Here is a 26,190-nt window from a genome sequence, read left to right on the forward strand (position 1 = left end):
TAGCAATCCAATGAATTCACATATTGGTCATAAGTAACATTACGTTGTTGCGTAGATACAAATAACTTAATAGCATGTTTTCAGAGCAGTGTGCTTCTCTTACGTTTTTGTAGTTTGTACGATTTTTAAAGAATATTCTTGTATTTCAAAAGTTGACACTTAAAAACGTTTTCACTAAGAACCCCCAATGTTATCCTATGGAAGGAAATTCAATTCAGAGTTAAGTTACTTTTTAGTTGCTTTTCTTACTCAGTGCTGGACACCTGGGTTCAGCACTGGGACCTTTCCTACAGACAGTTGAAAAAATTTGGTTAGGTTATTTGTGTGATTTTTAAGGAATATTCTTAGTTTTCAAAAGTCGACACTTAGAAACTGTTTGGGAGAAAAAGTGTCAATGTTATCCTATGAGGAAAAACAGGTTATCGGTTTCGAGGTTAGTATTCGGTCTTTGAAGTTAGGGTTCTGGGGCAAAACTCAGGGGTCTCCCAGGGTCAGTGATGCACTGTTGTTGCACCCTCAGTGGCACTAGAGCGGCCGGGTGCAAAGTGTTGAGGACCAATGTTATCCTATGGAGGATAGGGGGACTCCGGTTGGTGGCTGCTGGTAAGCAGGCTATGGGGTTGTGGGAGCAAAGCACCTAGGGTTAAGCTCAGGGCAAGTTGGGGACCAAGTTAGCACAAAAGGGGCACCCTCAGCGGCACTAGGGCGGCTGGGTGCAGGGTGCTGTTTTGAGGTCGGGTGCCCTGTTGATTTCAATGGAGATTCTCCGGGACAAAGAAACACTGCAGGCTCGGGGACGAGGATCTCCCAGGAGTGACCACCACTTCGAGGGGTAAGTTGGGATGTTGAGGGTTGGTTAGGTACCGCTGGGTTGGGCACACAAGGCCGTGGGGTGTGGGGTGTCGGGTGTCCGGGTGTGTCTTGGGACGTCGGATTTTCTTACCCGCTCCGGTCGCAGTAGGGGGGGGGGGGTCCTCTGGATTGAGGTTGCAGGTGTCGTCAGAAGGCTTGAGGCAGGTCAGGGGTCGCCGGATCTCGGGTCAGGATCGCCGGGGAGACCTCTTCGTGGTATTTTTCCACTCGAGCTCAGACCGGGTTCGGCGGGTGCAGAGTGGGCTGGATTCGCGGGTCCTGGCTGGCACCAGAAGCTGCAGTTCAAACACGTCCGGTGTTCACAAGCGAAACAGCTTGGAAAGTGAAGGCAGGCAGGTCCTCCTGGGTTTTTGAGGTTGCTGTCGGCTGGACACGCCGGGCTTTTGCAGGAGCAGGTTCGAGGGGGAGACAGGCCTGTAGGGCTGGGACCAAGTCAGTGTGCGTCATCCTCTTGTTAGCTCTGCACGGCTTCTCGTCCTTCTTCTCTTCTTTTTCTTGTGGTTGCTGAATCTGAGGAAGGAAGCTTCAGGGTGCCCCTAAATACTAAATTTAGGGGCGTTACTGGTAGGTAAAGGGCAGGGACCAATGGGTCCCTTCCCTGGGGTGGGTACACCCCCCTATTCGGCCACTCTCCACTGGGAGGGGGGCAGGAGCCTGTCCCTGGTTGGCTGGGTCCCCCCATCCTCAAGATGGCGGGGACTCGAGGTTGTGCTTCACCTCGCCTCCCCCACCTTAGGGGTGGAGTTGGCAGAGGTGGGCACAAAGCGGGGGGTAGAACCAGTGGCGATCAGTTGCTGAGTACAGCAAGTGGTCTGGAGAAGCTCACAAAGGCGGCAGGCCTTTGAAGCTTCCCCTGCCCATCCTGGGTGAGGGGACCTAGCACCAGGATGTGCATTGTTGCAGGCCCTCAAGAGCGGGTGGCTCTCGACCCAGGGGTCCAGCAACATGTTTGGTGGGTGGCAGCCTAAGCAGCCACTCAGTCGGGACACTGGTTGTGGGTCTAGTTCAGGGGCCATTTCTAAAATGCCCTCTGTCGTGTGTTTTACATTGAAACCCACACTGGTATCAGTGTGGGTACAATGTGCTGAGAAGTTTGATACCAAACTTCCCAGACTTCAGTGTATCCATCATGGTACTGTGGAGTTTGTAATGACAACCTCCCAGCACCATATTCTCTTTAATGGTACACTGCACTTGCAATGTCTGAGAATGGACTCAGACACTGTAGGGGCACAGGCCTCATGCCTCTGTGCCCTCACCACTGGCATAGTGCACCCAGCTAGAGGGGTGACTGACCTAGGCCAGGGCAGTGGTTGGTAGGCATGGCACACAGGGATGTGTGCCATGTCGACTCTTCACTTTTGATCTGCACTAAGACACGCACCCTGCAAAGTCAGTGTGTTTGTGAACAGGTACAGGGCCCCTAAGGGTGGCACAATTGGTGCTGCAGCCCTTAGGAGCCTTTTCTGGTCACAGTGCCCTTGGTACATGGGGTACCATTTACCAGGGACCTTCCTGTGGCCAGAGTTGCCAATTGGGTTTTGTTTTGGGGAAAGAACACAGGCCCTGGGGTCCTGATTGGCAGGGCCCCAGAGCACAGCAACTCAAAGAGCATCAGTAGTCTGGCAACAAAACAAAGGGGGGGTTTACTGCAACAGAAACTCACTTTCTCACAACAGTGTAGATAGAAAAAACATTTTAGGTGAACAGAAAGTAATGCCTCACACTACCGGGGACAAGTGTGTACTATTGGATTTTTCGTTGTTAACATTTTGAAATCTATGAGAAGCACTAGGATAATATGCCACTGGTCTGGGCATTTTGTTGTAAAAAATAGTGCTTGCTTCTATACAGCCCAAGAAATGATTTTCTGTGTTGTAGTTTGAGGTCCCTTTTATTGTAGGAAAAAGTTTGGATCGGATGTAATTCTTTACCTTTCATGATCATGCAAGTGCGTCTGGGGAGGGGGGGGATCAACATTTGTAACTGGGATACTCAATGTTCTAACAATTTTGCACTTGGTCGTTCATTCAGATAGTAAATATACAGATTCTTTAAGAGTTTAGTTAGGGCAGATAAGGGAACTGAAGGACCAAGAATATGTAGGGATTTACCTACAGATGAAAAATGTGCTTGGGAGGGCAATGAGCAATGAATCTAGCGTGGGTCTCCTAGATCCATAATCTTCAAATGGAAACGTATTTGCTAGAATGAAAGGGCAAGTGTTAGGTTTGTACACTGAATAGAGGTCACAAAATCAGTTGTTTCAACAAAACATTTATGCACATTAAATATTAAGTTTTTAGTACATTGCTATCTTGTGCATCATAAAAGCATCTGTGGTGTGTCCTCTTAAGCATACATGAGATTATGCCATGCAGGTCCCTCAAAGTGCAAGAGGTCTGCACCTTTGTGTGGCTGCTGATTAGAGTGGCCTCTCAACTGTTTTCTCTCTTCTTTATTTCTGAGCAGACGGTAATGAACAAGATACACTGCGTCAGTGTGCCGTACTCTGTGATGAAGGCCTGCCCGCTGTCCTGGGTGCAGCGTGTTTATGCTCATAAAGGTATGGTACCCACCTTCCTAATTTCAGTGGAACATGTGTGATTATACTCATATCAGTGGATTGGGTGTTCTTGTGCCAAGTTTCCATTGAGTGCCATGTTGCCCATCCTATGTTCAATAAGATTAAATAAGTATATTTCAGTGTGATAACACAGTTAGTAATGCCAAGAAACAACTTAGTTGTGAGTGCATATTAAAGGATGCCTACTGTCTTTTCTTTGGTTTGCAGCCAGGGTTGCAGTAGTCAAGTGTCGAGATCTTCACTGGGCAATGATCGCTCACCGGGACCAGAGAGATGTCAGCCTGTCCTCCCTTCGAATGCTGATTGTGACTGATGGTGCAAATCCCTGTGAGTGATCCATATTTTGAGACTAGTGTGACCATTGGCACACTGATCTGAAAAGAATTCCCTGAATGCTGCTTGCTTTGTTCTAAACAAATAACCATCAGCCTAGCAGAAAAGTACATAAACGCCGACAAGCATCCCTCATTGGTTAACAAGGAATAGCCTTAGCTAAAGTTGGTTGCCACCAGGAGCCTTTCCCTGATCACAAAGGCAACTTTTACTGGAGCTGGATGCTGTATGTAGTCTTGTGCTACAGAATAACCTACTGGTGATGTACTGTGTTTTTGTTCAGACTGGGTTTGCCACAGAACTTTGTCATTACTATTTGAGAAAGAGAACACAGATTTGTGGACTTTATTAATTAAGATGTCCGAGAGTTGTGGTCAGAGTAGATGCTTCCAGATGTGGTGTGAAACAAGAGGAAATTTAGGACTGTAATGTACTTGGAAATGAGATTTATTGAATTTTATTAGAGAAAATCGTAAGTTAACATACATGCAAAATAAAACTGCTATAGCCACTGGCGGCAGAGCACTTCTATGTGTGTACCTTTAATTGAAATTAGGTTCTGGTAGCAGCAGTTTATTCTCCTAAGATCACAGAGGCTGTAAAGAGCTGAACCAGTATTAAAATCTAGATTTCCCGGTTCTATTTTTATTGCCAGACCAGCACAACATATATTTTCCCCAGTGAACTACACGTCAAAAAGCTGCTGCGAGCCGACTTGGTGGTGCTGTTTATGTGACACGTCAGTAATAACAGTAATAACTGGGGAAAGGGCTGTGCCAGATGGGATGGTATCTAATGCTGTTAACACCGATATAACCATATTGTTAATTAGTACGTGCATAGCACTATCGGCCAATAGTGTGGCATTGCAGCAATTTCTAACATGCTCCACATCCTTTAAAAAGGGTTTGTCTCACTGGCAACTGCCTTCAGTTTGGCACTTGGCATTCAATTGTTGGGAAAAGGCAAGTTGATCAAAGCCGCAATTGACCGGTATATGACGGATAACAGTTTTCTTAAAGCACATAAAGTGACAGTTACTGCTTGCAGTATTAATATTAGACAGTACACAAAAAAATGTTAAGCAGATAACATTGCTGCCCAAAAATATGAGATGGTATAAGACAGCCAAAGAGACGACCCCCTTTTCACCTTTCGTTCATCTAAAATGCTGCAGGATGAAATTGTGATATTTGTCCTATATATCTGCTGCAGACCTCTATAAAGACATTTGTTCTTGTTTATAGGGTCTGTGTCCTCCTGCGACGCCTTTCTGAGCTTGTTCCAGACTCATGGTCTGAAGCCTGAAGTGATCTGTCCTTGTGCCACCTCTTCAGAAGCCATGACGGTTGCAATTCGCAGGTACTACCTGAAAGCTACTTCCACCCTCACTTAATAGCTGTGTCTTCGCTGTGGGCAGTAATTGTTAAAATAATTTTTGTTCCACGAAGTTCCTCTTAAGGTCTACTTTTTCCCTTGTTTTGAGAAACATAACCACCTACTGTTCATTTCAGCAGACTTTCTTTCATTCAACATCCCACTGATGAAACCAGTGTAAATCATATGAATGCATAATCCCACTGCACCCTTGTGCTTCCTGGCACAATCCTTTTAGGTATTCCTTTTCGATTGTTCCTTTCCTCACTTTATATTTAAAGCATTTAGGGCCATATGTAGGTACCTAAATACCGGTCGGTAACGGCCGAAAATCGGTAAATATCCCGTTACCGACCGGTATTTAGGCAATTGAGATGTAGGTGGCAGGATTTCAGGATTCGGTAATTTACTGAATCGGAATTTTAAGAAATCAGTAAAATACCGATTCGGTAAATTACCGAATCCTGAAATCCTATGTAGGGGGCACTCAAGTGAGTGCATTTTTTGTTTCTGGATTCGTTATTTACCACCAACTACAAGTTGATGGTAAATGACGAATACCTTTGAAAAAGCAATTTTGTGCTTTTTGGAAAGTGCCATGTGGCAGACATACATGCCCTTAGGGCATGTATGTGCTCCACATGTGCACACATGCACGATTCAGGGGTGCAACAGGGTGTCAATGTGACACCCTGCCACCCATGAATATGCTCCCCCTATTACCGATTCGGTATTTACCGAATCGGTAATAGTGAATGGCTTCCCATTCATTCCTATGGGCCTCCAGGCCCATAGGAATAAATGGGAAGGTATGCCTTATTACCGATTCGGTAAATACCGAATCGGTAATAATGAATATTACCGAATCGGTAATAATTACCGAATGTTTACCTACATTCTATTTACCGATTCATAAATACCGAATCGGTAAAATTCGGTATTTATGAATCGGTAAATAAAAATTATCTACATATTGCCCTTAGACACTTCATATGAGTTCTCTTGAAGTGTCTGTGTCTTTTTAATGAGATTTCTAAACTTTGAAAGGTATTTCATTTGTTTATTTGAAGATTCATGCACAATTCTTTAGATCATATCACATAATTATTGTTCCGCCTCCAGCATGGATGTCCTCCCAATGCATTGTGTACTTTTGTGCTTCTTCAGGGGAAATGCCTGAGACATTGAAGAATCTGATTTATAATATATTCATAATAATCTCCTCATTTATATAACAACCATTCCACTTCTCTCTAGAAATAACCATAATTTTGGCGTTGGACTACCTTGCAGGTTAGTTTCAGCAGTCTATAGGATTAACAGTTTGCTTTTTAGTACTATACCACCTTGTGGCCTAGATTCATCAGTCAATGTGCTTCTGTTTATGATCACTTAGTCAATAGTGGATCCTCATCTACGTGTCATATAATTTCTTAAAACTTGTCTGTGCAATAAATATATATTCCTTAATTTTCACCCTAGTGGTTCCCCTTGTCAGTGCATAGATGACCTTACATATTGGCTCATAGTTGAAGGTGTCTCAATCTCGCATAATCCTTACTAGACAATTCTTACCTCATAACAGACAGACCACTCACAAGCAGGCCTCTCAATCTCGCAACAGTCATGTTAACCTAAACTGGTAAACTAGAAAAACAATGGTGTATCATATTAATGTACCCTTTCACTTTACAGAATTCCCTAGTTGCTTTATACAGCCTTGGTCCAGACGTCCTCAGCATCTTAACAATGGCAAACACTCCAGCTCATTGTTTGTGGCTGTTTAAATGCTTTTTCTTATGTACAGATCCCATTTTAAGAGTTGGAAAGGTTTTTCTGACTTCAAAAATGAGACTATGAATGGATTCTCTAATGTATCATTTGGACCACTTTCCCTCTGTAAATCTCTTAACAAAAAACACCCCCAAAAAAAAAAAATTGTTGAATGATAAGCCGTGGTCCAAGAGACCACAAACTACTCTTTAAGAAAAAATAATAAACTTTGTTTTAAGATGCAGTCCTGATTCCTTTAAGGAAAACTGTCTTCATTTAAAAAAAATAGTTTGCATTAATAAAACATAGTCACAAACATGATGGCCTGCTAACCCTGGTTCACTCCAATTATAGTGGTTCCTAATATGCAACATTACCTCCTTAATTTTCATGATGTAGGTCGAATTCCGATCAAATATGATTCGAAATTTTAATAACCAACCTATTTGTACATGGGTCGATTCTTAAAATTCTTTACTGGTTGCAAAGTGCCCCCAGTGTTTTGCAAACAATTAATAGTCTAAACCCCTTATTCTTATCCTGCTATAACTTCAAAATGTCTTGCCAGCATCTCTTTCTCCCTTCTGTTTTACATACTAACCCCTATCACCATGCCGTGCATCACCACATTGCCCATTATATCACTAACTCAATCTTTGCAGACTTGATCAATCAGTGCGTCTTCAATCTTGACAGACGATGTTAATCCACCCCGTGTCATATTGACTATTACATACCGATAACTCTCAAAACAGGATTAAAAGGCTATTTAAATTCTCTTGTACTATCTGCAGTATACATCTTACCTCCATTCCATGCACGTTATGGAAAGTTATTAGTACAGTGTCTGACAGGTTGTTTATGAATTGTGCTTATCATAGTCTGATGCACGTCCCATTAGATATGTTGTCTGGTTTCAGATAAGAAATAATTTATAAACTTAATTGATGCCTCCTTCAGGTACCAACACAAGCATCTGTTGATATGCTATATCTTGAATATCTTCCTAATGAACAGTGATTATATAAAATTACATTTGTTAGGCAGGATTGGACATGGTTCAACCAACTAGATAAACATTAAAGCATTCATATTGATTACTGTACGGAACAATGTCCCATATACTTATGCAAGTAGATTGAATTTGATGTTATTCATCAAGACTCCTAGATCCCATGGTGTACATCACTGTCCAATACCTAATACCGTTATTATCTTAATAGTTGAAAAACCTCAGCATGCTATGGTTTCCCCACACGTCGCGCACGAAAATCACGAGCAAGTTTTGCGACTTAGGGCTGGTGGTGGCCAAAAGAGAAATTACCCTACGCTGGAAATCAAGTACTGGTCCCAGCTTTACGAGGTGGAGAGCGACCTTCACCAAATGGGCGGGTAGCGAGGGTACACCGGCTGCAGCTAGCGCTGCGGGGAAGTGATGAAAAGGCATTGGACATGGCACGTGCATGGGAAGCGCTAGTGGTTGACCTCCAGGGGTGGGGTACGGCAGCGGAGGAGGGCCCTGAAGCACTGGAGCAGCCGGCAGAAGCGTAGGTGTGGGGAGACAACGGATGGATTGCACATGAGGGCGGGAGGGCTTTCCTTCTCCTTTCTGCTCTGAGCCTGACCATGGGGGTGGGGAGTAGCCCGCGGCCACTAACACGGCTACTTGCAAGAAAGACTTATCCCGGCACCTGATGTTATGGCACACTGACATGAGGGTGGGGGGAGGGTGCATTTGCTTAGGGGGGGTGTTGGGGGACAGTGCATTGGTAATTGGAAGTGGTCTACACTGTACTATGCAATAGTTTCTATCTGCGGGAGACGACCACTGATATGATGGATATTGCGGCTGGCAATTGTAATTGAGTAATGCAATAAAAATTGTTTTGCAAAAAAAAAAAATAGTTTAAAAACCTCAGCAATAGTGAGCTAATTAGTGCCCTTATTAGAGCACCTCACTTGTATGTTCTGTGAATTCAAGGCCTTCGTCCTCGATAAGTCTGTAATCTTTTTCTGTTCTAGAATTTTTCTCTTTGACTTTTTTTTTTTTTAAAGCAATCATTCAGTAGATACCCCTCTCTACCCTAAACCAAGAAGGTGCAAGCCTTCTTACCCTGTGAAGAACCCTGGGTACACCCTTGGGGAATACCCAGCATAATGAGACCCCACCCCCCTCCCCCCCCCCCCCCCCCCTCCCCGGAAAACTAGTTGTGCATCTGGTTTTCCCCTCTAGAGGAAATGCCAGCCTGTCTGTCTAGACAAGGGAACAGGCAGGCGAAGGTGTGATTGCCATTTTCTTCACTGAACTGGCAGCCTCCATGAAGCTGAACCATCTGTAACCACTTGGTAATCAACATGTTGTGACTGGTAAGAGGTGCCCCCAGGGAGTCAGGAAGAGCTACTGGAGGCATGGATAACAAAGTGGTGACTTTATAAAATCACCTTTCTTTTAAAAGTTACCTCAAATGAGATCTTAACAATGCGTCTGGTTTAATGTAACGATTAATTTGATACCTTGATGTAATATCTTTGGTGGTTCCAAATGAAATTTAGCACTTGGCGTGGTATCTAGTGAAACTCCATGTAAGCCAATGGGACCACCAGCTTTGCTACAGTAAAAACAGCAATTTTGTATTTTCGCATGCTCTTCTTTTTAATATCAAGCACAGCCTGGTGGGCCACTAAGGCCTTCGCTAAGGGTGGCTTACTCATATTAATAAAAAGGAAGGCTTTAATCTGGCCAAGGGGTTTATTTGGAGATGTTGAGTTGGCATGTTTAAAGCTGCTTGACCAGGCTGCAGTGACAGATCTAGAGTCACATTTTCACCTTGTCACAGCAGTGATGGCCCAGTTAACCGCTGCAGTCCACTAGTGACATTTAACTTACTAGCCCTGGGTGCCTCTTGTACCATATACTAGAGACTTAAAAGTAAGCCAAGGAGTCAATCGGGTATAAGCTGATTGTTCACATACTTTGAGGGTCCTATACTTTTCTAGATGTTTAATTTGAGCCAAGTGACTGTTGAAAGTAGGCTGAACGTTTTACACCTGATTAAATGAAAAACAGTACAAATGAGCTACCAAAAATAGTTGAAACAAGTCTGTTAAATCCAACAGTTTACTGGAGGTTCTTTGTTGGTGGCAGTGTTTTCTAGTGTCTCCTCTTCCAACCATGTTCCAGACCAATGTTTCCATGCAGAAAGAATGATATTACAATTAAAGACATGGGTCTGTGGACATGGAACATTAAGCTATTACCCGAAAAAGTGTGCATCCTCAGAAAAAGGATGGGCATCTGTTGAGAGCAACTGTGTGTTTGTTTTATTGAGAAAGAGGCGAAAGGGGAACTAGCTTGCATGATACAGCAGTTTTTGTAAGTTACGTAATTATTTATTTTGCAGGCCCGGAGTTCCAGGTGCATCATTGCCCGGCAGAGCAATTCTGTCTATGAACGGTCTAAGTTTTGGGGTGATCCGTGTCAACACCGAAGACAAGAACTCTGCTCTGACTGTACAAGATGTTGGACATGTGATGCCAGGAGGTAAAAGAAGAATATTTTTGTTGTAACATGTTTATACTATGATCGTTAAGGTAGTGCCACTGTTTTTCGGTGTGAGACATTCATCCATGCATAGATATATTGGAGTAACCAATCATTTTGCCAAGCCTAATGAAAACTGCTGAATATGACGGATGTACGTTTTGCATACCAGTTTGGTAATCATAGGCTGAATCCCAATTATTTACAAATAACAGAGATAATGTTGTTTCCTTTTTTGATATTTTACATTATTCTCTGATAAAGAAGAAGAATGGGATGCATGAAGTTGGATATCTCATGGATTTAGAAAACTGGTTCATACATTCTGATAATGAATCATAGTGGATAATGATAAACACTGGAACTTTATAGCTGTGGTAATATGTGCAGGCCAGTGGGATTAGCTGCCTTGTGCCACATGGATGGTGCTCTGCTTTCCCTGCTGCCAAGTCTTAAGAGGCCACCTAAAACAAAATAAAATGTAACCTCGTTTTAATTTCCATAGATTTCTGGGTGCAAAGAAAGTAAGTATCATAAAAGAAACATTCATATTTTAAAATTAAAATGTTTTTTATTATTCTCCTAAAATACATTCTCATGGGGATCAAGGATTACTTTAATACCAAAAATATTCTTTTGACTGTTAACTCAAACTTTGGGGGAAAATTGTTCTAATAGAAAATAACTGTGGCCATGCCTCTTTCTATGTGAGTAGGATACATGTATACACATTATTTCCCATCATCTTAGGCTGAGCACAGTAAAACCCAATTTCTTGAAATATAGTATGAAGTAGAGGATGGAGGAAGTTGCTGGAAATAAGTTGAAGTTGTGAAATAAAACAAATGCCACATAATAACCTATCCTTCCCATTTGACGCTGATGGTCTATATTCAGCCCTAATCTATGCCCCACAATTGCTGCTTAGAATCTGTGATTTAAACCTAAATGTGTGGGGGTGTTGGGGTATCCTAGAGTAGGTTCTGGCGATGCACTGGCTGCTACACTACATTTAAGTCCTTTTTTCATACCTATTGATTAATGCTAGCTTGCCAATTCTGATCAGTTTGAGCTAGCTGCACGTTTTCTTTAGGAATACCATACATTAACTATACATTCAGTTCAGTATATGGCTGCCCATTACCTGCCTCTCTTACCCTGACAGGACATTTTAGAGAAAAAAAATTGCTAAACTTCTGTCATTGAGTGCTGCACCATGTCTTGTCAGGATGTCACGAGGAATGAACTTAAGGCTTTGACATGTCCAGCCATCAGTGGAGAACCTGTGAACATTTCTTGACACACCTTTAGCAAATCCAACACTTGTTATAGCAGATATGGCTTTTTCTAGAGGTCACCCTCACTCCTTTGGTACATCCATGCTTCCTGCAGTTCAATTCAATATCTGAAAGAGACACTTTAGTGATAGATTCCTTACCTTAGAATATCCCCAGGCGTCAGACTGGATCCGGAAAGTTTTTGTCAGCAGTACTCCTGCGCGTTGGTAGGCATCGTCGTGCGGCTCCATGTACGTCACTGGTGTCATAGCCGCAGAGATGACGTCGTCGGAGCTACTTAGACGCGCCCACGCGCGCTGACTCCGTTCTTATTTTTTCCGCGCCAGCAAGCGTAGATCCGAGAGAGCGATACTCCTAGTTATTACTTTAAATTGGTCTTTGTGAACTTGTTTCTCTTGTTTTGTCGAGTACTCGACTACTGGTGCAGTAGGGATGCCCGGGTTTAAGTCCTGTAGGGCCTGCCGTCGGAACATGTCGGTGGCAGACCCGCACGACGTGTCTCGTCTGCTTGGGGCACGCCCATGACCCCGAGGCGTGCCCCGATTGTTGGGCCATGGCGCCGAAAGCTTTGCGGGAGCGGTCCTGAAAGTTGTTGGAGGCCCGGCAATCGGGTCTGCACCGATCAAGGTCCTGCTCCCGTGGGAGGTCGAGGGACCGGTCGCGGAGCTGACACCAGCGCTCGTCGCACTTGGGGACAGGTAAGTCAAGGCGCCATAAAAAGTTGAAGAAGCGACGTCGCTCTAGGTCTAACCCTTCACCAGTCGCGGGACGTGGTGGAGGGGGCGAGTGGTCACTCCCCCACGCCTCCAGTGGAGCTTCCGTCATTGCCTGCGGCCTACCCACCTTTCCCTGGTCCGCACGCGACGCAGGAAGAAATACAGGTATTCCTGTGGGCCATGCGACGTTTTTTTCCCACTTCGGATCCCACCGAAGCACCTTTGGGCCCTGTGGACCCGTGGGGTGGTTCTTCCCCCGTGCCACCGCCTTTGGCCCCGGCTACGCCAGAACGATACCCTGCGGGGCGCCGGGTCGGTGTCGGACCTGGATTATTACCCCCGATTCCAATTCCAGGTGGGGAGTTTATCCCATTTCCCCGGGCACCTCGTCCTTACCGGCCTCTTCAACAGCCGGTGGACGAAGGGGAGTACTGGGAGGGGTCTGAGGACCCTCTCGCAGCTCAATGCGAGGATGAGCCAGAGTGGGTGGTTGATATGGAAGGTCCAGGCGATCTGGATTTCTCTCCACACCCTGGTACACTATCCCCGTGTGCAGTTCTGCACATTGGAGTTTCCAAGGCGGCACTCGCTCAGAGATGCTTTACGTCGCAAGTAGAGTTCAGTCTATTGTACGCCTTTCAGCCTATACCACTTCTGCCTAGAGTGTTGAAGAAGATCAGACGCGACCGGGCCCAAGTCATTCTTGTGGCACCTGTGAGAAAGTGTCATCTTTCTTGCATGGTATGCCCCCACTTTTTGCCGAATTGCTGAATATACTTTGACTGAGTGTGCCCTGGACTCCTGCCAATCAGGTGCTCAGGTCCTATGTTCCTTCCTTAAAAACCTACAACCCAAATTGGCAAACCCTGGCCACATGTCAGCCCCTGGTAAATGGTACCCTAGGTACTCAGGGCCTTGTGACCAGGGAACGTCTCTAAGGGCTACAGAACTCATTGTGCCACCCTTAGAGGCTCTGTACCCTAACACACACACACACTGCCCTTGCAGGCTGGGTGTCTGGGTACAAGACAATACAAAGAGTCGACATGGCACACATCCCTGTGTGCCATGCCCACCACCTACACTGCCCTGGCATATATCAGCCACCCCTCTAGCTGGGTGCCCTATGCCAGTGGTGTGGCATGAGCCCTGTGCCCCTACAGTACCCAGGTCCATTCCTGGGCACTGTAAGTGCAGAGCTGCCATTTAAGAGTACATGGTGCTGAGAGCTTGTCAAACACGAACTCCACAGCCCCATAATGGCACCACTGAAGACTAAGAAGTTTGTTATCAAACTTCTCAGCACATTAAACCCACACTGATGCCAGTGTGGGATTTAATGTACCAAGCACCCCAGAGGGCTTCTTAGAGATGCCCCCTAAAACCTAACCTACAATCCACGTCTGTTCTGAGGCTGCCACCCAGCAGACATGTTGCTGGACCCCTGGGTAGGAGAGCCCCTGCTCTCCTGGGCCTGCAACAATGCACATCCTGGGCGAGGTGCTAGATCTCCTCCCCCAGGATGGGCAGGGGGAAGCTTCAAAGGCATGCCGCCTCTGTGAGCTGCCCCAGGCCACTGGCAGTCCCCACTCTGGTGGGAAGCCTGGCCGGAAACCCCAAATAAGGACAGGGGATCTGCCAGCCTGCCAACCCCACCCCTCAGGTGGGGGAGGCGAGGTGAGGCACATCTCCGGGCTCTCGCCATCTTGAAGATGGGAAGCCCTGCCCAATCAGGACTAGGCTACTGCCCCCCTCCCACAGGAGATAGGCAGGATAGGGGGTGTACCCACCCCAGGACAGGGACCCATTGATCCCGGCCCTTCACCTACCTGTAACGCCCCTAAATCTAGTATTTAGGGGCACCCTGAACCTTCCTTCCCCAGATTCCAAAATACAAAGAAGAGCAAGAAGAAAGAAGACCTGCCCTGCAGCTGCTAAGAAGAGGAAGGCACCAACTGCTTTGGCCCCAGCCCTACCGGCCTGTCGACCCTCAAACCTGCTCCAACCTGGCATCTCTTGTGGCCAATAACCTCACAAACCCCGGAGGACCTGGCTACCTTTTGGCTCTAAGCACCTGGGACTCCCATGAGTAGAGGCTCTACTCAAAATCAGCTTCTAATCCTTGGCATCAGCCCGGAAACGCGAACCCTACACACTCTGCACCCGCCAAGCCTGGCCTGTGCCAGAGTGAACAAAGACCACGAGGACGACCCCACGGCGATTCTGACCCCGAGTCCGGCACCCAAGGACTTCCCTCGACGCTCCTGACGACGCCTGCAGCCTCAGAATCAGGTGCCCCCCCCAACCGCGATCAACAGGGGGTACGATTTCCCGACACCAGAATGAACCCGCGCACCCCGGCCCCCCGTGCCCAACTCCTGGGTACCTACCTATCCTCCAACTACCCAACTTACCTCTCGAAGTGGTGGTGGGACCTGAAGAATCTTCGTCCCCGAGCTGGCAGTCTTTTTCTAAACCGGACTTTTCCCATTGAAATCAATTGAGCGCCCGAAGGCTCAAAGGCACCCTGCACCCAGCCGCCCGAGTGGCCCTGGCAGTGTAACCTTTGCACCTATCTACTTCCCCATTTGCCCTGAGCAAGTGACCAGGAGCCCAGCTTCCACAGCCGCGTGGCCTGCTAGTCAGCAGCCACCAACCAAGGGCCCCCTGCCTCCCATAGGATAACATTGGGCCTAACTCACTCTGCACCCGGCTGCCCCTGTGCCGCTGAGGATGTAACAACTGTACCTACCTGACCCTGGGAGACCCCTGAGTCTGTGCCCAGAACCTTAACTTTGCCAGTCGAGTACTTACCTGAAAGCCAATAACTCAATTTTCTCCATAGGGTAACATTGACTGGTTTTTCCTGAAATTTCTTCTTAGTGTGGACTTTTCAAAACTTAAAATATTCACCAAAAATCAGCTGGGTAACGAAAACGAAAATACTCACCTGCTATTAGGTGAGCTCCCAGTGCTGGATCTTGGTACCCAGCACTGACCCTGAAAAATATTCACAACCGTACTTACCAGTAACTCAATTTTCTTCCATAGGGAACCATTGACTGTTTTTCTGTGAAATGTCTTCTAAGTGTCGATTTCTGCAAACTTTAAATATTCTTTAAAAATCGTATAAATTGTGAAAACGTAATTACTTAACCTGTTTTGGATAAAGGTCCCAGTACTGAGTCTAGGCACCCAGTACTGGATTACAAAAGTAACGAGAACATACTATACCTGCAACTTGAATTTTCTTCTGTAGGGAATCATTGACTGTTTTCTGTGAAATATTTTCTAAGTGTCAACTTTTAAAATAGCAAAATACTGTCTAAAAATCATAACCGTAACTAAGTCGACTTTTATCACTTGTTTCTAAGTACCGACCCAGGGCTGAATCTAGGATCCAGTCCTGGAATCCCAAAAGTAATTCTAAAAGTAATCTATTGCAAATAACTTGAAACTTCTATTGAACTCAATGCATTATTGTGTTTAAAATTGTGCTGCCTATTGCAACCACTTGTAACTTTCTACAAAAGCCTATTGCATAAGTATTTATATAAAGCATCTCATTCTGAGAAAGTATATTTTAATACCTATTGTTGGTTCTAAAATAAAACAAGCATATATTTTATATATATATAAAGCATTGGCCTAGAGTTCAGTTATTGAGTGTGTGAGACCATTTTCTGACTGAGTGTGTGCAACAAATGCTTTACACTGTCCTCTGATACTGCCTTACTGCTCGACCAAGCTACCACTTTAGAGAGTAAGTTTATATCTAACTTTAGCCTCTGCCAAACCACTTCCCCCCCGCTCCCCCCAGACCATTCCACTCCGGTCGGGGGCAGACTCCAAAATTTCCTTCATGTCTGGGCGACCATCACCTCAGACAAATGGGTAACCCAAATAATTCAGTCAGGCTACTGCCTAGAACTAACATCTACCCCCCCAAACATTCCACCCAGGCAACGCCCAATGTCAAAAGAACATTCAAAATTACTAAAGCAGGAGGTAATCTCCCTCCTACAAAAACAGGCAATAGAACACGTTACTGTCAATCAACAAAATATGGGGGTCTACTCCCTATATTTTCTCATACCAAAAAGGGACAAGACTCTACGACCTATTCTAGATCTCCGGCCCCTAAACACATACATACACTCAGACCATTTTCATATGGTAACGCTTCAGCAGGTACTTCCGCTCCTCTCCCAAAACGACTTCCTCACCACTCTGGACTTGAAAGACGCATACTTCCACATTCCAGTGCACCATGCTCACAGAAAGTACCTCAGATTTGTAGTGGACGGACAACACTACCAATTCAAAGTGCTCCCGTTCGGAGTCACAACAGCACCACGGGTATTCACCAAGTGCCTGGCAGTGGTGGCGGCACACTTGAAAAGACAACACATTCATGTCTTCCCATACCTAGACAATTGGCTTATAAAAGCCACTTCATACAATCAGTGTGTACAACACACCTCCACCACAATCGAACTACTTCACCAACTAGGCTTCACGGTGAACCACCAAAAGTCCCAGCTACAACCATCCCACATAAAACAATACCTCGGTGCCACCATAGACACCTCAAAAGTGATAGCCTACCCCAATCCGGCCAGGATTGCAAGCATTCAGGCTTTACGACAAAAATTCATACCTCAACACTCCCTTCCAGCACGACTGTTAATGCAAGTAATAGGGATGATGGCCTCTTGCATTTTCATAGTGCCCCACGCAAGACTCCAGATGGACCCGGTTCCCCAGATAATACTAACAACGGACGCATCGCTCTCCGGCTGGGGAGCTCACCTATTACATTTCACCGTGCAGGGCACATGGACGCCTCAACAAAAGTTACTCCATATCAACCATCTGGAGTTACTAGCAATCTTTTTAGCCCTAAAATCTTTTCAAACACAGATTTCAGGCAAGGCAGTACTCATTCACACAGACAACATGACGGCCATGTATTATATACAAAAACAAGGCGGCACACACTCTCCACAGCTCTCTCAAATAGCACAGAGCATATGGAGATGGGCAATTCCCCACAAAATCTTTCTCCTAGCTCAACATGTCCCAGGAGTCCAAAACACCGTGGCAGATCTGCTCAGCAGACAGACACAACAAATCCACGAGTGGGAACTTCACCCACAGGTTCTTCATCCGTTCTTTCAAATGTGGGGGCATCCACAGATAGACCTCTTTGCCACCCACGAAAACACAAAATGCCAAGCTTCGCCGCCAGATACCCACACCCATTGTCCAAAGGAAATGCGATATGGATGAACTGGTCAGGCAAATTTGCGTACGCTTTTCCGCCTCTCCCACTCATTCCATTAGTGGTGCGCAAACTACAACACTCCCTCACACTAATCCTAGTAGCTCCAATGTGGGCCAGACAACCGTGGTTCACCAGTCTGCCGGAACTCTCTGTAGTACCACACCAAAAACTATACCTCTCACCATACCTCCTAACCCAGAACCATGGAGAGATCAGACACCCGGAACCAGCTCAACTCAACCTTGCGATATGGCTCCTGAAATCCTAGAATTTGGGTACATAAATCTTCCCCCTGACTGTATGAACGTCATCAGAGAAGCTAGACGACCTACCACTAGAACGTGCTACGCTGCCAAGTGGAAACGATTTGTTGTTTATTGCCATAACAACACCATCAATCCCCTGGACGTGTCCATTCAACACATCATAGGCTACTTACTCCACCTACAAAGGTGTAATCTAGCCTATACGTCCATTCGACTACACCTCGCAGCAATTGCAGCTTACTTACAAAACAGGCAACACCTATCACTCTTTAGAGTACCTGCCATTAAAGCCTTTATGGAAGGCCTAAAATGAATAATTCCCCCCAGAGTACCACCCTCACCTGTGTGGAACTTAAATATCGTTCTCACAAGGCTAATGGGGCCTCCCTTCGAACCTTTACACAAATGCGAACAACAATTCCTAACATGGAAAACAGCTTTCCTTGTAGCCATCACTTCCCTTAGAAGGGTCAGTGAGATACAAGCACTTACCATACAAGAACCTTTTCTTCAAATGCACCATAACAAGGTTGTTCTCCGTACCAACCCAAAATTCCTACCTAAAGTCATTTCCCCTTTTCACCTAAACCGATCTGTAGAACTACCAGTATTTTTCTCGCAACCACAGACCGTTGCAGAAAGGGCTCTGCACACGCTAGATGTCAAACGAGCCTTACTCTACTACATCAAGAGAACACAACCTTTCCGCAAGACCAAACAACTGTTTGTCTCTTTCTCTCCACCACACAAGGGCAACCCCATCTCAAAATCAGGGATAGCTAGGTGGATTGTAAAATGCATTCAGATTTGCTACCACAAAGCAAAACAAACGCTATCCGTTCCCCCGAAAGCCCATTCTACACGAAAGATAGGGGCTTCCATGGCATTTTTAGGGAACATCCCATTAGATGATATCTGCAAAGCAGCTACATGGTCAACACCGCACACTTTCACTAAACACTATTGTGTAGATGTGCAAACTAAGCAACAAGCTAGTGTGGGCCAGGCTGTACTCAAAACATTATTTCAAACCACTGCAACAGATACCGGTGGTCGCCGCTAAGGTTGGGAACTGCTATATAGTCTATGCAAAAGTGTGTAATCTGCAGCTCATATGCCTCGAACGGAATATGCTACTTACCAGTATGCATCTGTTCTTGGCATGGCATGTAGAGCTGCAGATTTACACACGCCCACCCGCCTCCCCGGCTACCTGTATCTGTTCCAGTTTATCTTATTTAGATACACACATGGGTTTCTTCACTGTTATTACTACGCTCCATCTTTCCCTGCTGGCGAAAAACAATCTGAGGATGGAGCCGAAGCCCATGCGCAATACCATCCAAAGGAGGAGTCACCGACCTTGTGACTTCCAAAGACTTTCCAAGAGGAAAAACAAACTGCAAACATCCGGGCCCAACACCAGATGGCGATCTATGCACAAGTGTGTAGATCTGCAGCTCTACATGCCAAGAACAGATGCATACTGGTAAGTAGCATATTCCTTCCTGGCGATTCATCCAGACAAGGTTGTGCTTCGACCGCGTCCCTCCTTTCTACCAAAAGTAGTGTCTATCTTTCATCTTGGGCAAACTGTCACTCTGCCCACTTTCTGTCCGCCTCTGCACCCTTCAAGAGAAGAGGAGAGGCTCCACCGTCTGGACCCAAAACTTGTGCTTTCGTTCTATCTCGACCGCACACAGCAGTTCCGGGTGGATGACCAGCTCTTTGTTGGCTACGTGGGCACCAAGAAAGGCCGGGCTGTGCACAACCAAACTATCTCCCGATGGTTTGTCTTGTCATTATAGCCTGTTACTCTCTGGCTAAAAAGGAACCTCCGGTTGGGCTGTGCGCCCATTCTACCAGGGTGACAGCAGCTACTACAGCATTGGGACGCGGTGTCCCCCTGCAAAGCATCTGTCAACCAGCCACTCGGGCCTCGTTGCATACTTTCACTAAGCACTATTGCCTTGGCAAGCAGGTCCGGAGAGACGGCTTCTTTGGCCGTTCGGTTCTCCGTGACTTTCTTGTGTAATCTCACTTCGCAGACCCACCCTTTGGGTTGGTATATCTTTGGTATGTATTCTAAGTAAGGAAACTATCACTACGTGTCTCTTTCAGATGCACAAGTTACTTGTGTAATGATATATCTGTAAGAGACATTAGTTAGTGATAGATTCCTTACCACCCGCCCATCCTTCCCGTTCGGCAAACTGTTCTCTAGGGTTTATGTCATCCCTTTTCGGGCCCTAGTTCTATTGCACCAGTAGTCTGTCTCTGGCATGGCTCTGCGCTTCTGGTGCGGAAACGTTGTGTACAGAACTGACGTCAGCGCGCGTGGGCGCGTCTAAGTAGCTCCGACCATGTCATCATGGCGGCTACGACGCCAGCAACGTACGCGGAGCCGCACGACGATGCCTACCGGCGCGCAGGGGTACTGCTGACGAAAACTTTCCGGATCCAGTCTGACGCCTGGGGATATTCTAAGGTAAGGAATCTATCACTAACTAATGTCTCTTACAGATATATCGTTACACAAGTAAGTTACTTGTGCTATAAGCTTTATTCGGTATATAAAATACAACCATAAGAGCATTCTAAAAAAATCCATCGCTTAATTATTGCTTATACAGTACATCCAGCAAATATACTCAAATAATTCTTCACTATTGATCATAACAACTAAATACACAACACACATAAATACAATACATAGTTATCAGTGTACATTGCGGAGGGCCATAAAACTGCTCAAACATATTACAAATGTTTAAAATGGGCTCAATTTGTTTTTAAAAAATGTTTAATAATCAGTGCTTGCTGCAGTTATTTTTAGTTGATTGTATAGTTGTTTTGTATTTTTCACTTCTCTCTATCACTCTCTTGACCCATCAGCTCTGTGATGCCTTGTGTAAGCAGTGTGCTTTGTAAATAATAAAATGAATCCACAATGACCTGGAACAAATTATTGGATAGTGTTCAACTGTCATCAAAACATTGGCTACTATATGTACTAGGTGGACAGTGAAATGAACAACTGTTGGGATTTTAATTAAAATATAATAATTTGACAATATTTTCTTTTTTAAATCTTAGCATCTCATTTTTTTTCTGTACTGTCTGAATGTCTTGTATTCTTTTTATTCAGGAGTGATGTGCATTGTGAAGCCTGAAGGGGCACCGCAGCTCTGCAAAACAGATGAGATTGGAGAAATCTGTGTTAGTTCCAAAACTGGAGGCATGATGTATTATGGTCTAGCTGGTGTGTCAAAAAGCACTTTTGAGGTAAATATTGTTTGATAGATAAGTTGTCCAGTGTTTTTCTACAAGGAATGATTGCCTCTGCTCACATCCAGGTGGCTACTGTTTTTAGGTCTCGCCTATGCGGCGCGCTTGCGCTGCATAGGAGGACCTTTAGCTGTCGCTCTGCTCTTTTTAGAAGCACATACTCCTGCTTGTGGCGGCTTCCACCTTGCGGGAGCCTGCAGCGGCGCGCCACAAGCTCGAGTATGTGCTTCTAAAAAGAGCAGGCTGCGCACGCACGCACGCATGCCCCACTCCCGGGCCAGCACTATCCTTGCTGCGCGTTTGTGAAAATACCCGCTAACTCTTATTTCTGTGCATTTTAGTTAAACGAAAACGCAAGTGGCCATGGCTTACAACGTTGTGTGGCAATTCCTGTACTGTTTTGAAGTGCCTGCGATTTCATAATTGTTTTTAATTGATGCCTTTTATTAGCCATTCCCTTCTGTAAAATAAACAACACACAGTTCAACGATGGCAACTGCGCGGAGTCCGTTCATGTACGTCCTCTTTCTATGTATGCCTTACCAGTATTTGTTTAACATTTCTGTCTGTTTTGAGGTATTTTAATTTTTTTCTCATCTAATTGGTATTTGTGTATTTTGTGATGTTTGAAAACTGTTGCAGCTAGCATATATCCACTTTTTATACTGACAAATGTGCACTTACAATTGGTTGCCTGTAGGGTTTTAGCAGCTGTATATAAAATAAATACTTTCCTGTAAACATACGCATTGTAATGTAAATACTAGGCACATGAACAGTATTTTAAGTAAATCTGGCTCCTTTTTATCTCCCTGTACTTTCAATATGTATAGATATTACCTTGGCAGTCACTCAAACGAAGACCTGTTTTTTGTAGTATTCCGTTTTTTTTTAAACTATTGTTTTCATTACTCGTCCCCACAAGGTTTCACAGCTTAATCCTAAAATCTCATCTCACGACTTAGTAGGTGGCATTCAATATATTCACAGCCCCTGGGGAAAAAGAAAGAAAAATAACCCAGTTTCTGCATTATTACTATTGCTAGCCGTCACGGGGTCCCTGGAGTTGGGAAGCACATTGTTTTCGGTCTGTATTTCTTTGAAAGAAAACAGTAAAAAATGGGAGGCCTACTTGTGAATCAACATCTTCGAGCAATTTCATAAGTTTGCAAGTATTAGTTATTTTATCATGGTATTTTGTGAACTATGTGTAATCAGCTTCACAATAGGTGGATGTCAGTTACCTGTCACGTCATTGTTTTGTCTGGATCATGCTGAAAAAACGTAATCTGTCTTTTGTTTCTTTTCTGTCTTTTGTTTCTTTTCTACGCAGAGCGAGATAGATTTGAAAATAAACGTGTTTCTACCTCTCTACCTCTCTCTCTACCTCTACGCCTCTACCTCTCTCTACCTCTACCTCTCTATCTCTCTCTCTACCTCTCTCTCGCTCTACCTCTCGCTCTACCTCTCTCTCTCGCTCTACCTCTCTCTCACTCTCTCTACCTCTCTCTCTGTCTACCTCTCTCTCTACCTCTCTAACTCTCTACCACTCTCTCTACCTCTCTACCTCTGTACCTCTCTCTACACCTCTATACCTCTCTCTACCGCCTTTGGGACCTTATAAGTGTTTAGCCATGCAACAGTTGATGTTGTTGCACCAAGGATATAGTGCTGCATAACTAAATACTTATAAGGTCCCAGAGGCGAGACCTATTGGCTATGCCAATGCTTGTTTAAGTTGGAGTGAGTGAAGTTTTACACTGAAACGAAGTCAAGCTTTGTATATAAAAAAGGATCTCCCATTAAAGGTGTTTTTTGCAGGGGTTTTGTCTGCAAATACTCCAATTGGAAGTTTTCTCCACTGTGTGTGTGTTTTTTTAGGTCTTGCCTAGCGACGCAGCCCGAAAGCGCTGTTGCTAGCGAGATCTATTGTTACTGACTTGCTTCGGAAGGGAGACAGGAGATGTGCATGCGCAGTCCGGACTGGAAATGTGAACGCGCCCGTGAACACGCACGTACAGACACGCGATGTGCACATCTCCTGTCCCCTAGTCCGTAGGTGTGCACATCTCCTATCACCGCGTGAACACAGCGCGCCATGGCTTGCTTTCACTTTCCTCCTCCCCCAGACGCATAGCATGCTGCTTCACGGGAACTCACTGCGCGCTGCATACGTGCTTCCTGTTCACCCGGTCACTGGCGCAGCAACACGCGGGGCTCTGTCATGCTCACAGGAGCCCCGCCTGAAATCCTGAAGCGGCATTCACGAAGGCGGGGTGGGCTCCCACCGGACTTCTCTCTGCGGGGTGGGCTCCTTCACGCGGGCTGCAACACGCGGGGCTCCCTCAGCTCACGGGAGCCCCGGACACTTTCTGCCGCGCGCTCCATGCCCAGCCCATGTCCCAGGCAAGGTTGCCAGCACGCATGCTCAGCTCGGGATGTCCTCAGTACGTAAGAAATGCGTGTGTGCACGAGTCGCTGTTTTGCCGGCCGCTTCCTGTGAATACGCATTCCTGGAGCTTTTTGTGGAACTTAAGTGTGTTAGGGGTGCTTCTTAAGTCCACTGGCATTTGATTCCAGAATTTGGGTGCAAGTCGCAAAAAGGCAATTCCTGCAGTTTTGCTTTTTTAGCTGTAGAAACAGCTTGGAATAGTTTATTCCCCTCTTGTTTACAATAGCGATCGTGTTCGCGATCGCTTTCAGTGCCGCTTGTTCACATTGTCAGCGCCTTAAGGACTGGAGGATTGACGAGGCGCGTGCCACTTGGGATCAGCCCATGATCAGGATGGTTCTTAACCGTAGGGTCTTTTTTTCCGGCCCTGCATGCTTAGGTCTGAAGGAGCCCGCTGCACATTATCCATCTTGTTTGTTGTAGTCACTTGGAGGCGGAGGGATTGTGGTGGGGGGTATCGTACAAACAGCTTTCACGCCAGAGGATTGTTGCATTTTTGGGAACCAAGGGCAGACCGGCGAAGAATAAGGTAAGAGCTGCTATGGTGTAATGCGGCAAGGGGTGGTTACCAGCAGACTCATCCGGGAGAGGTAGGCGGGCTGGGCTCACAGGTGCATGTTTTTAAAGGCGGGCTCTGTTCAAGGAGTGGCCTACACCCCCGGAGTCAGTGCTTCCTCCCACCTGTCGTGTCCTGCTGGTGGAGGCTGTTGTTCGCTTCTTTAACCGGAATTACTCAGCACAGTGACCGGCAACACCATTTCTGCTCCGCCAGCAGGGGCTCTGCTTTTCGCAGTGTTCTATCCTCCTGTTCTCTTCACTGGCAAATACTGTTTGTGTTCTTTTTTAGCACGACGTGACGTCACGGGGGGAGGGATGCACTGTTGTAACGTCAGAAAGGGGCGGGCTTGCAGCAGCGTTGTTCTGGACCAGGGTCTGTCAGCCTGAGCGTGAGAAGGATTCAATGCACCGAAGCATCCAATCAAACTTTTATTTCCTGGCTAAAAACAGCCCTTTGTCCTTAGCGACCTAACGGTGGTGACATGGGCTCTAAGGAAAGCCCAGAAAAATGGGTTCCCTCGTGCTCCTTGGTTGAATAGTAAAAGACAGTAGACATCAAGAGAGTGCAGTGGGCGCTAGTGGCACTGCAGCGCACCACTGTTAATACCAACCTCCCTAATTGTCGCAGTTCCAGTCCTTAATCTGAAACCGACTAGTATTGACATCACTGGCGTCTCCGGTGCAGGTTATGTATGGTTTTTTTTTTGCAGATTTTTTCAACGCGAACTCAACACGGTAGTGGAGCACTTTACATCTGCACCAGTTAAGTTACACAAGGACACCTTCATTTTTGGTAGGCAAGGGTAGATTAAGTGATTTGCACAGAATCACAGGATTCTTAGTCGATGTCAAGGCTCGAACCTGGTTCTCCAGCTCCAAAGCCGGCAGCTGAAGCCTTGAGGCCACAAGTATTAACTTTAGGAACAAGCATTTGCAATGCGATTGGTCTCGCATTTATGCGAGTTTGAGCTATTGACATTGCAAATAACAGTGCCTTTTATTTTTGTTTTCGTTTTTAAAACCTAAATAAAAGGCATTGTCATTACAATGCCAATAGCTTAAACTCGCGTAAAAGCGAGACCTATTGCATTGCAAATGCTTGTTTAATGTAGATTAAGCCTGCCTGAAAACATAGCTGTCTAAGATATATTGTGGGCTTTCCAAAAGTTTAACTGGGTTAAAGCCGGCCCATTTCTTACAATTGACTTGTATTGTTACTTTTAATTTTTTGCTTCCTATTTGATGGCTTTCCTCCACCCAGCCTGTTCATCTTGTGTTTGTCCTGCCCATGGAACATAGGCTCTTTATTTAGGCTTGCTTCTATGTTTCCTGCTCACTTTTAGGGAACTACTTTTTTCTTTTTCTTTAAGCACTCCATGAGAGTGTATGTGTTTTTTCCAGCTCTTTCTCTGATGTTTTTCTTCCTCCCACCTCTCACTGCTGCACCTTCTCTCCTGAGTGCTTCTCTCCAATGCTCCAAATGCTCTCTTTTGCCCATGTTTGTCTCTTTGCACATGTTCTCTCCCTCGTGTTGCTTCTCCCGCAACCCACTGTGTTGTTCCATGTTATTTTTTTTTTAGTGATTTCATGTTTTAAAAAAAAAGCTTTCTCCTTGCTGATTTTGATAAATTAAAAATAAATGCCCATGATATTTTCTAGGGGCCACAGCTGCATGTTGAGCACATGCAGGTGCCTACAAAATGACACAGTGACCACGTCATCACAATTTCTTTTAGCCATGCTGTGCAGCATATGCGATGCTGTACAGCATGGCTAAAAACATTGCAAAGGTCGGCTAGACAAAACCTAATCTCTTTGACAATGTTTTTTTTAAAATTTTG

The 26,190-nt window shown here is 45.5% G+C and overlaps 1 protein-coding gene across 2 annotated transcripts in view; it reads left to right on the plus strand.

Annotated features, from left to right (window-relative positions):
• The window catches only part of DIP2B (DIP2 acetate--CoA ligase B (putative)), a 768,291-nt gene that overhangs the window by 464,587 nt on the left and 277,514 nt on the right, over nucleotides 1-26,190 (plus strand). For both annotated transcript variants that reach the window (XM_085654541.1, XM_085654539.1), the window contains exons 15-19: nucleotides 3,346-3,439; nucleotides 3,668-3,787; nucleotides 5,041-5,155; nucleotides 10,345-10,484; nucleotides 21,200-21,336. In XM_085654541.1, coding sequence (XP_085510667.1) covers nucleotides 3,346-3,439; nucleotides 3,668-3,787; nucleotides 5,041-5,155; nucleotides 10,345-10,484; nucleotides 21,200-21,336 — 606 coding nt within the window. The remainder of the gene's footprint in view (nucleotides 1-3,345; nucleotides 3,440-3,667; nucleotides 3,788-5,040; nucleotides 5,156-10,344; nucleotides 10,485-21,199; nucleotides 21,337-26,190) is intronic.

The sequence above is a fragment of the Triturus cristatus genome, chromosome 4_1 (genome assembly GCF_964204655.1).
Source record: "Triturus cristatus chromosome 4_1, aTriCri1.1, whole genome shotgun sequence".
Classification (NCBI taxonomy): Eukaryota; Metazoa; Chordata; class Amphibia; order Caudata; family Salamandridae; genus Triturus; species Triturus cristatus.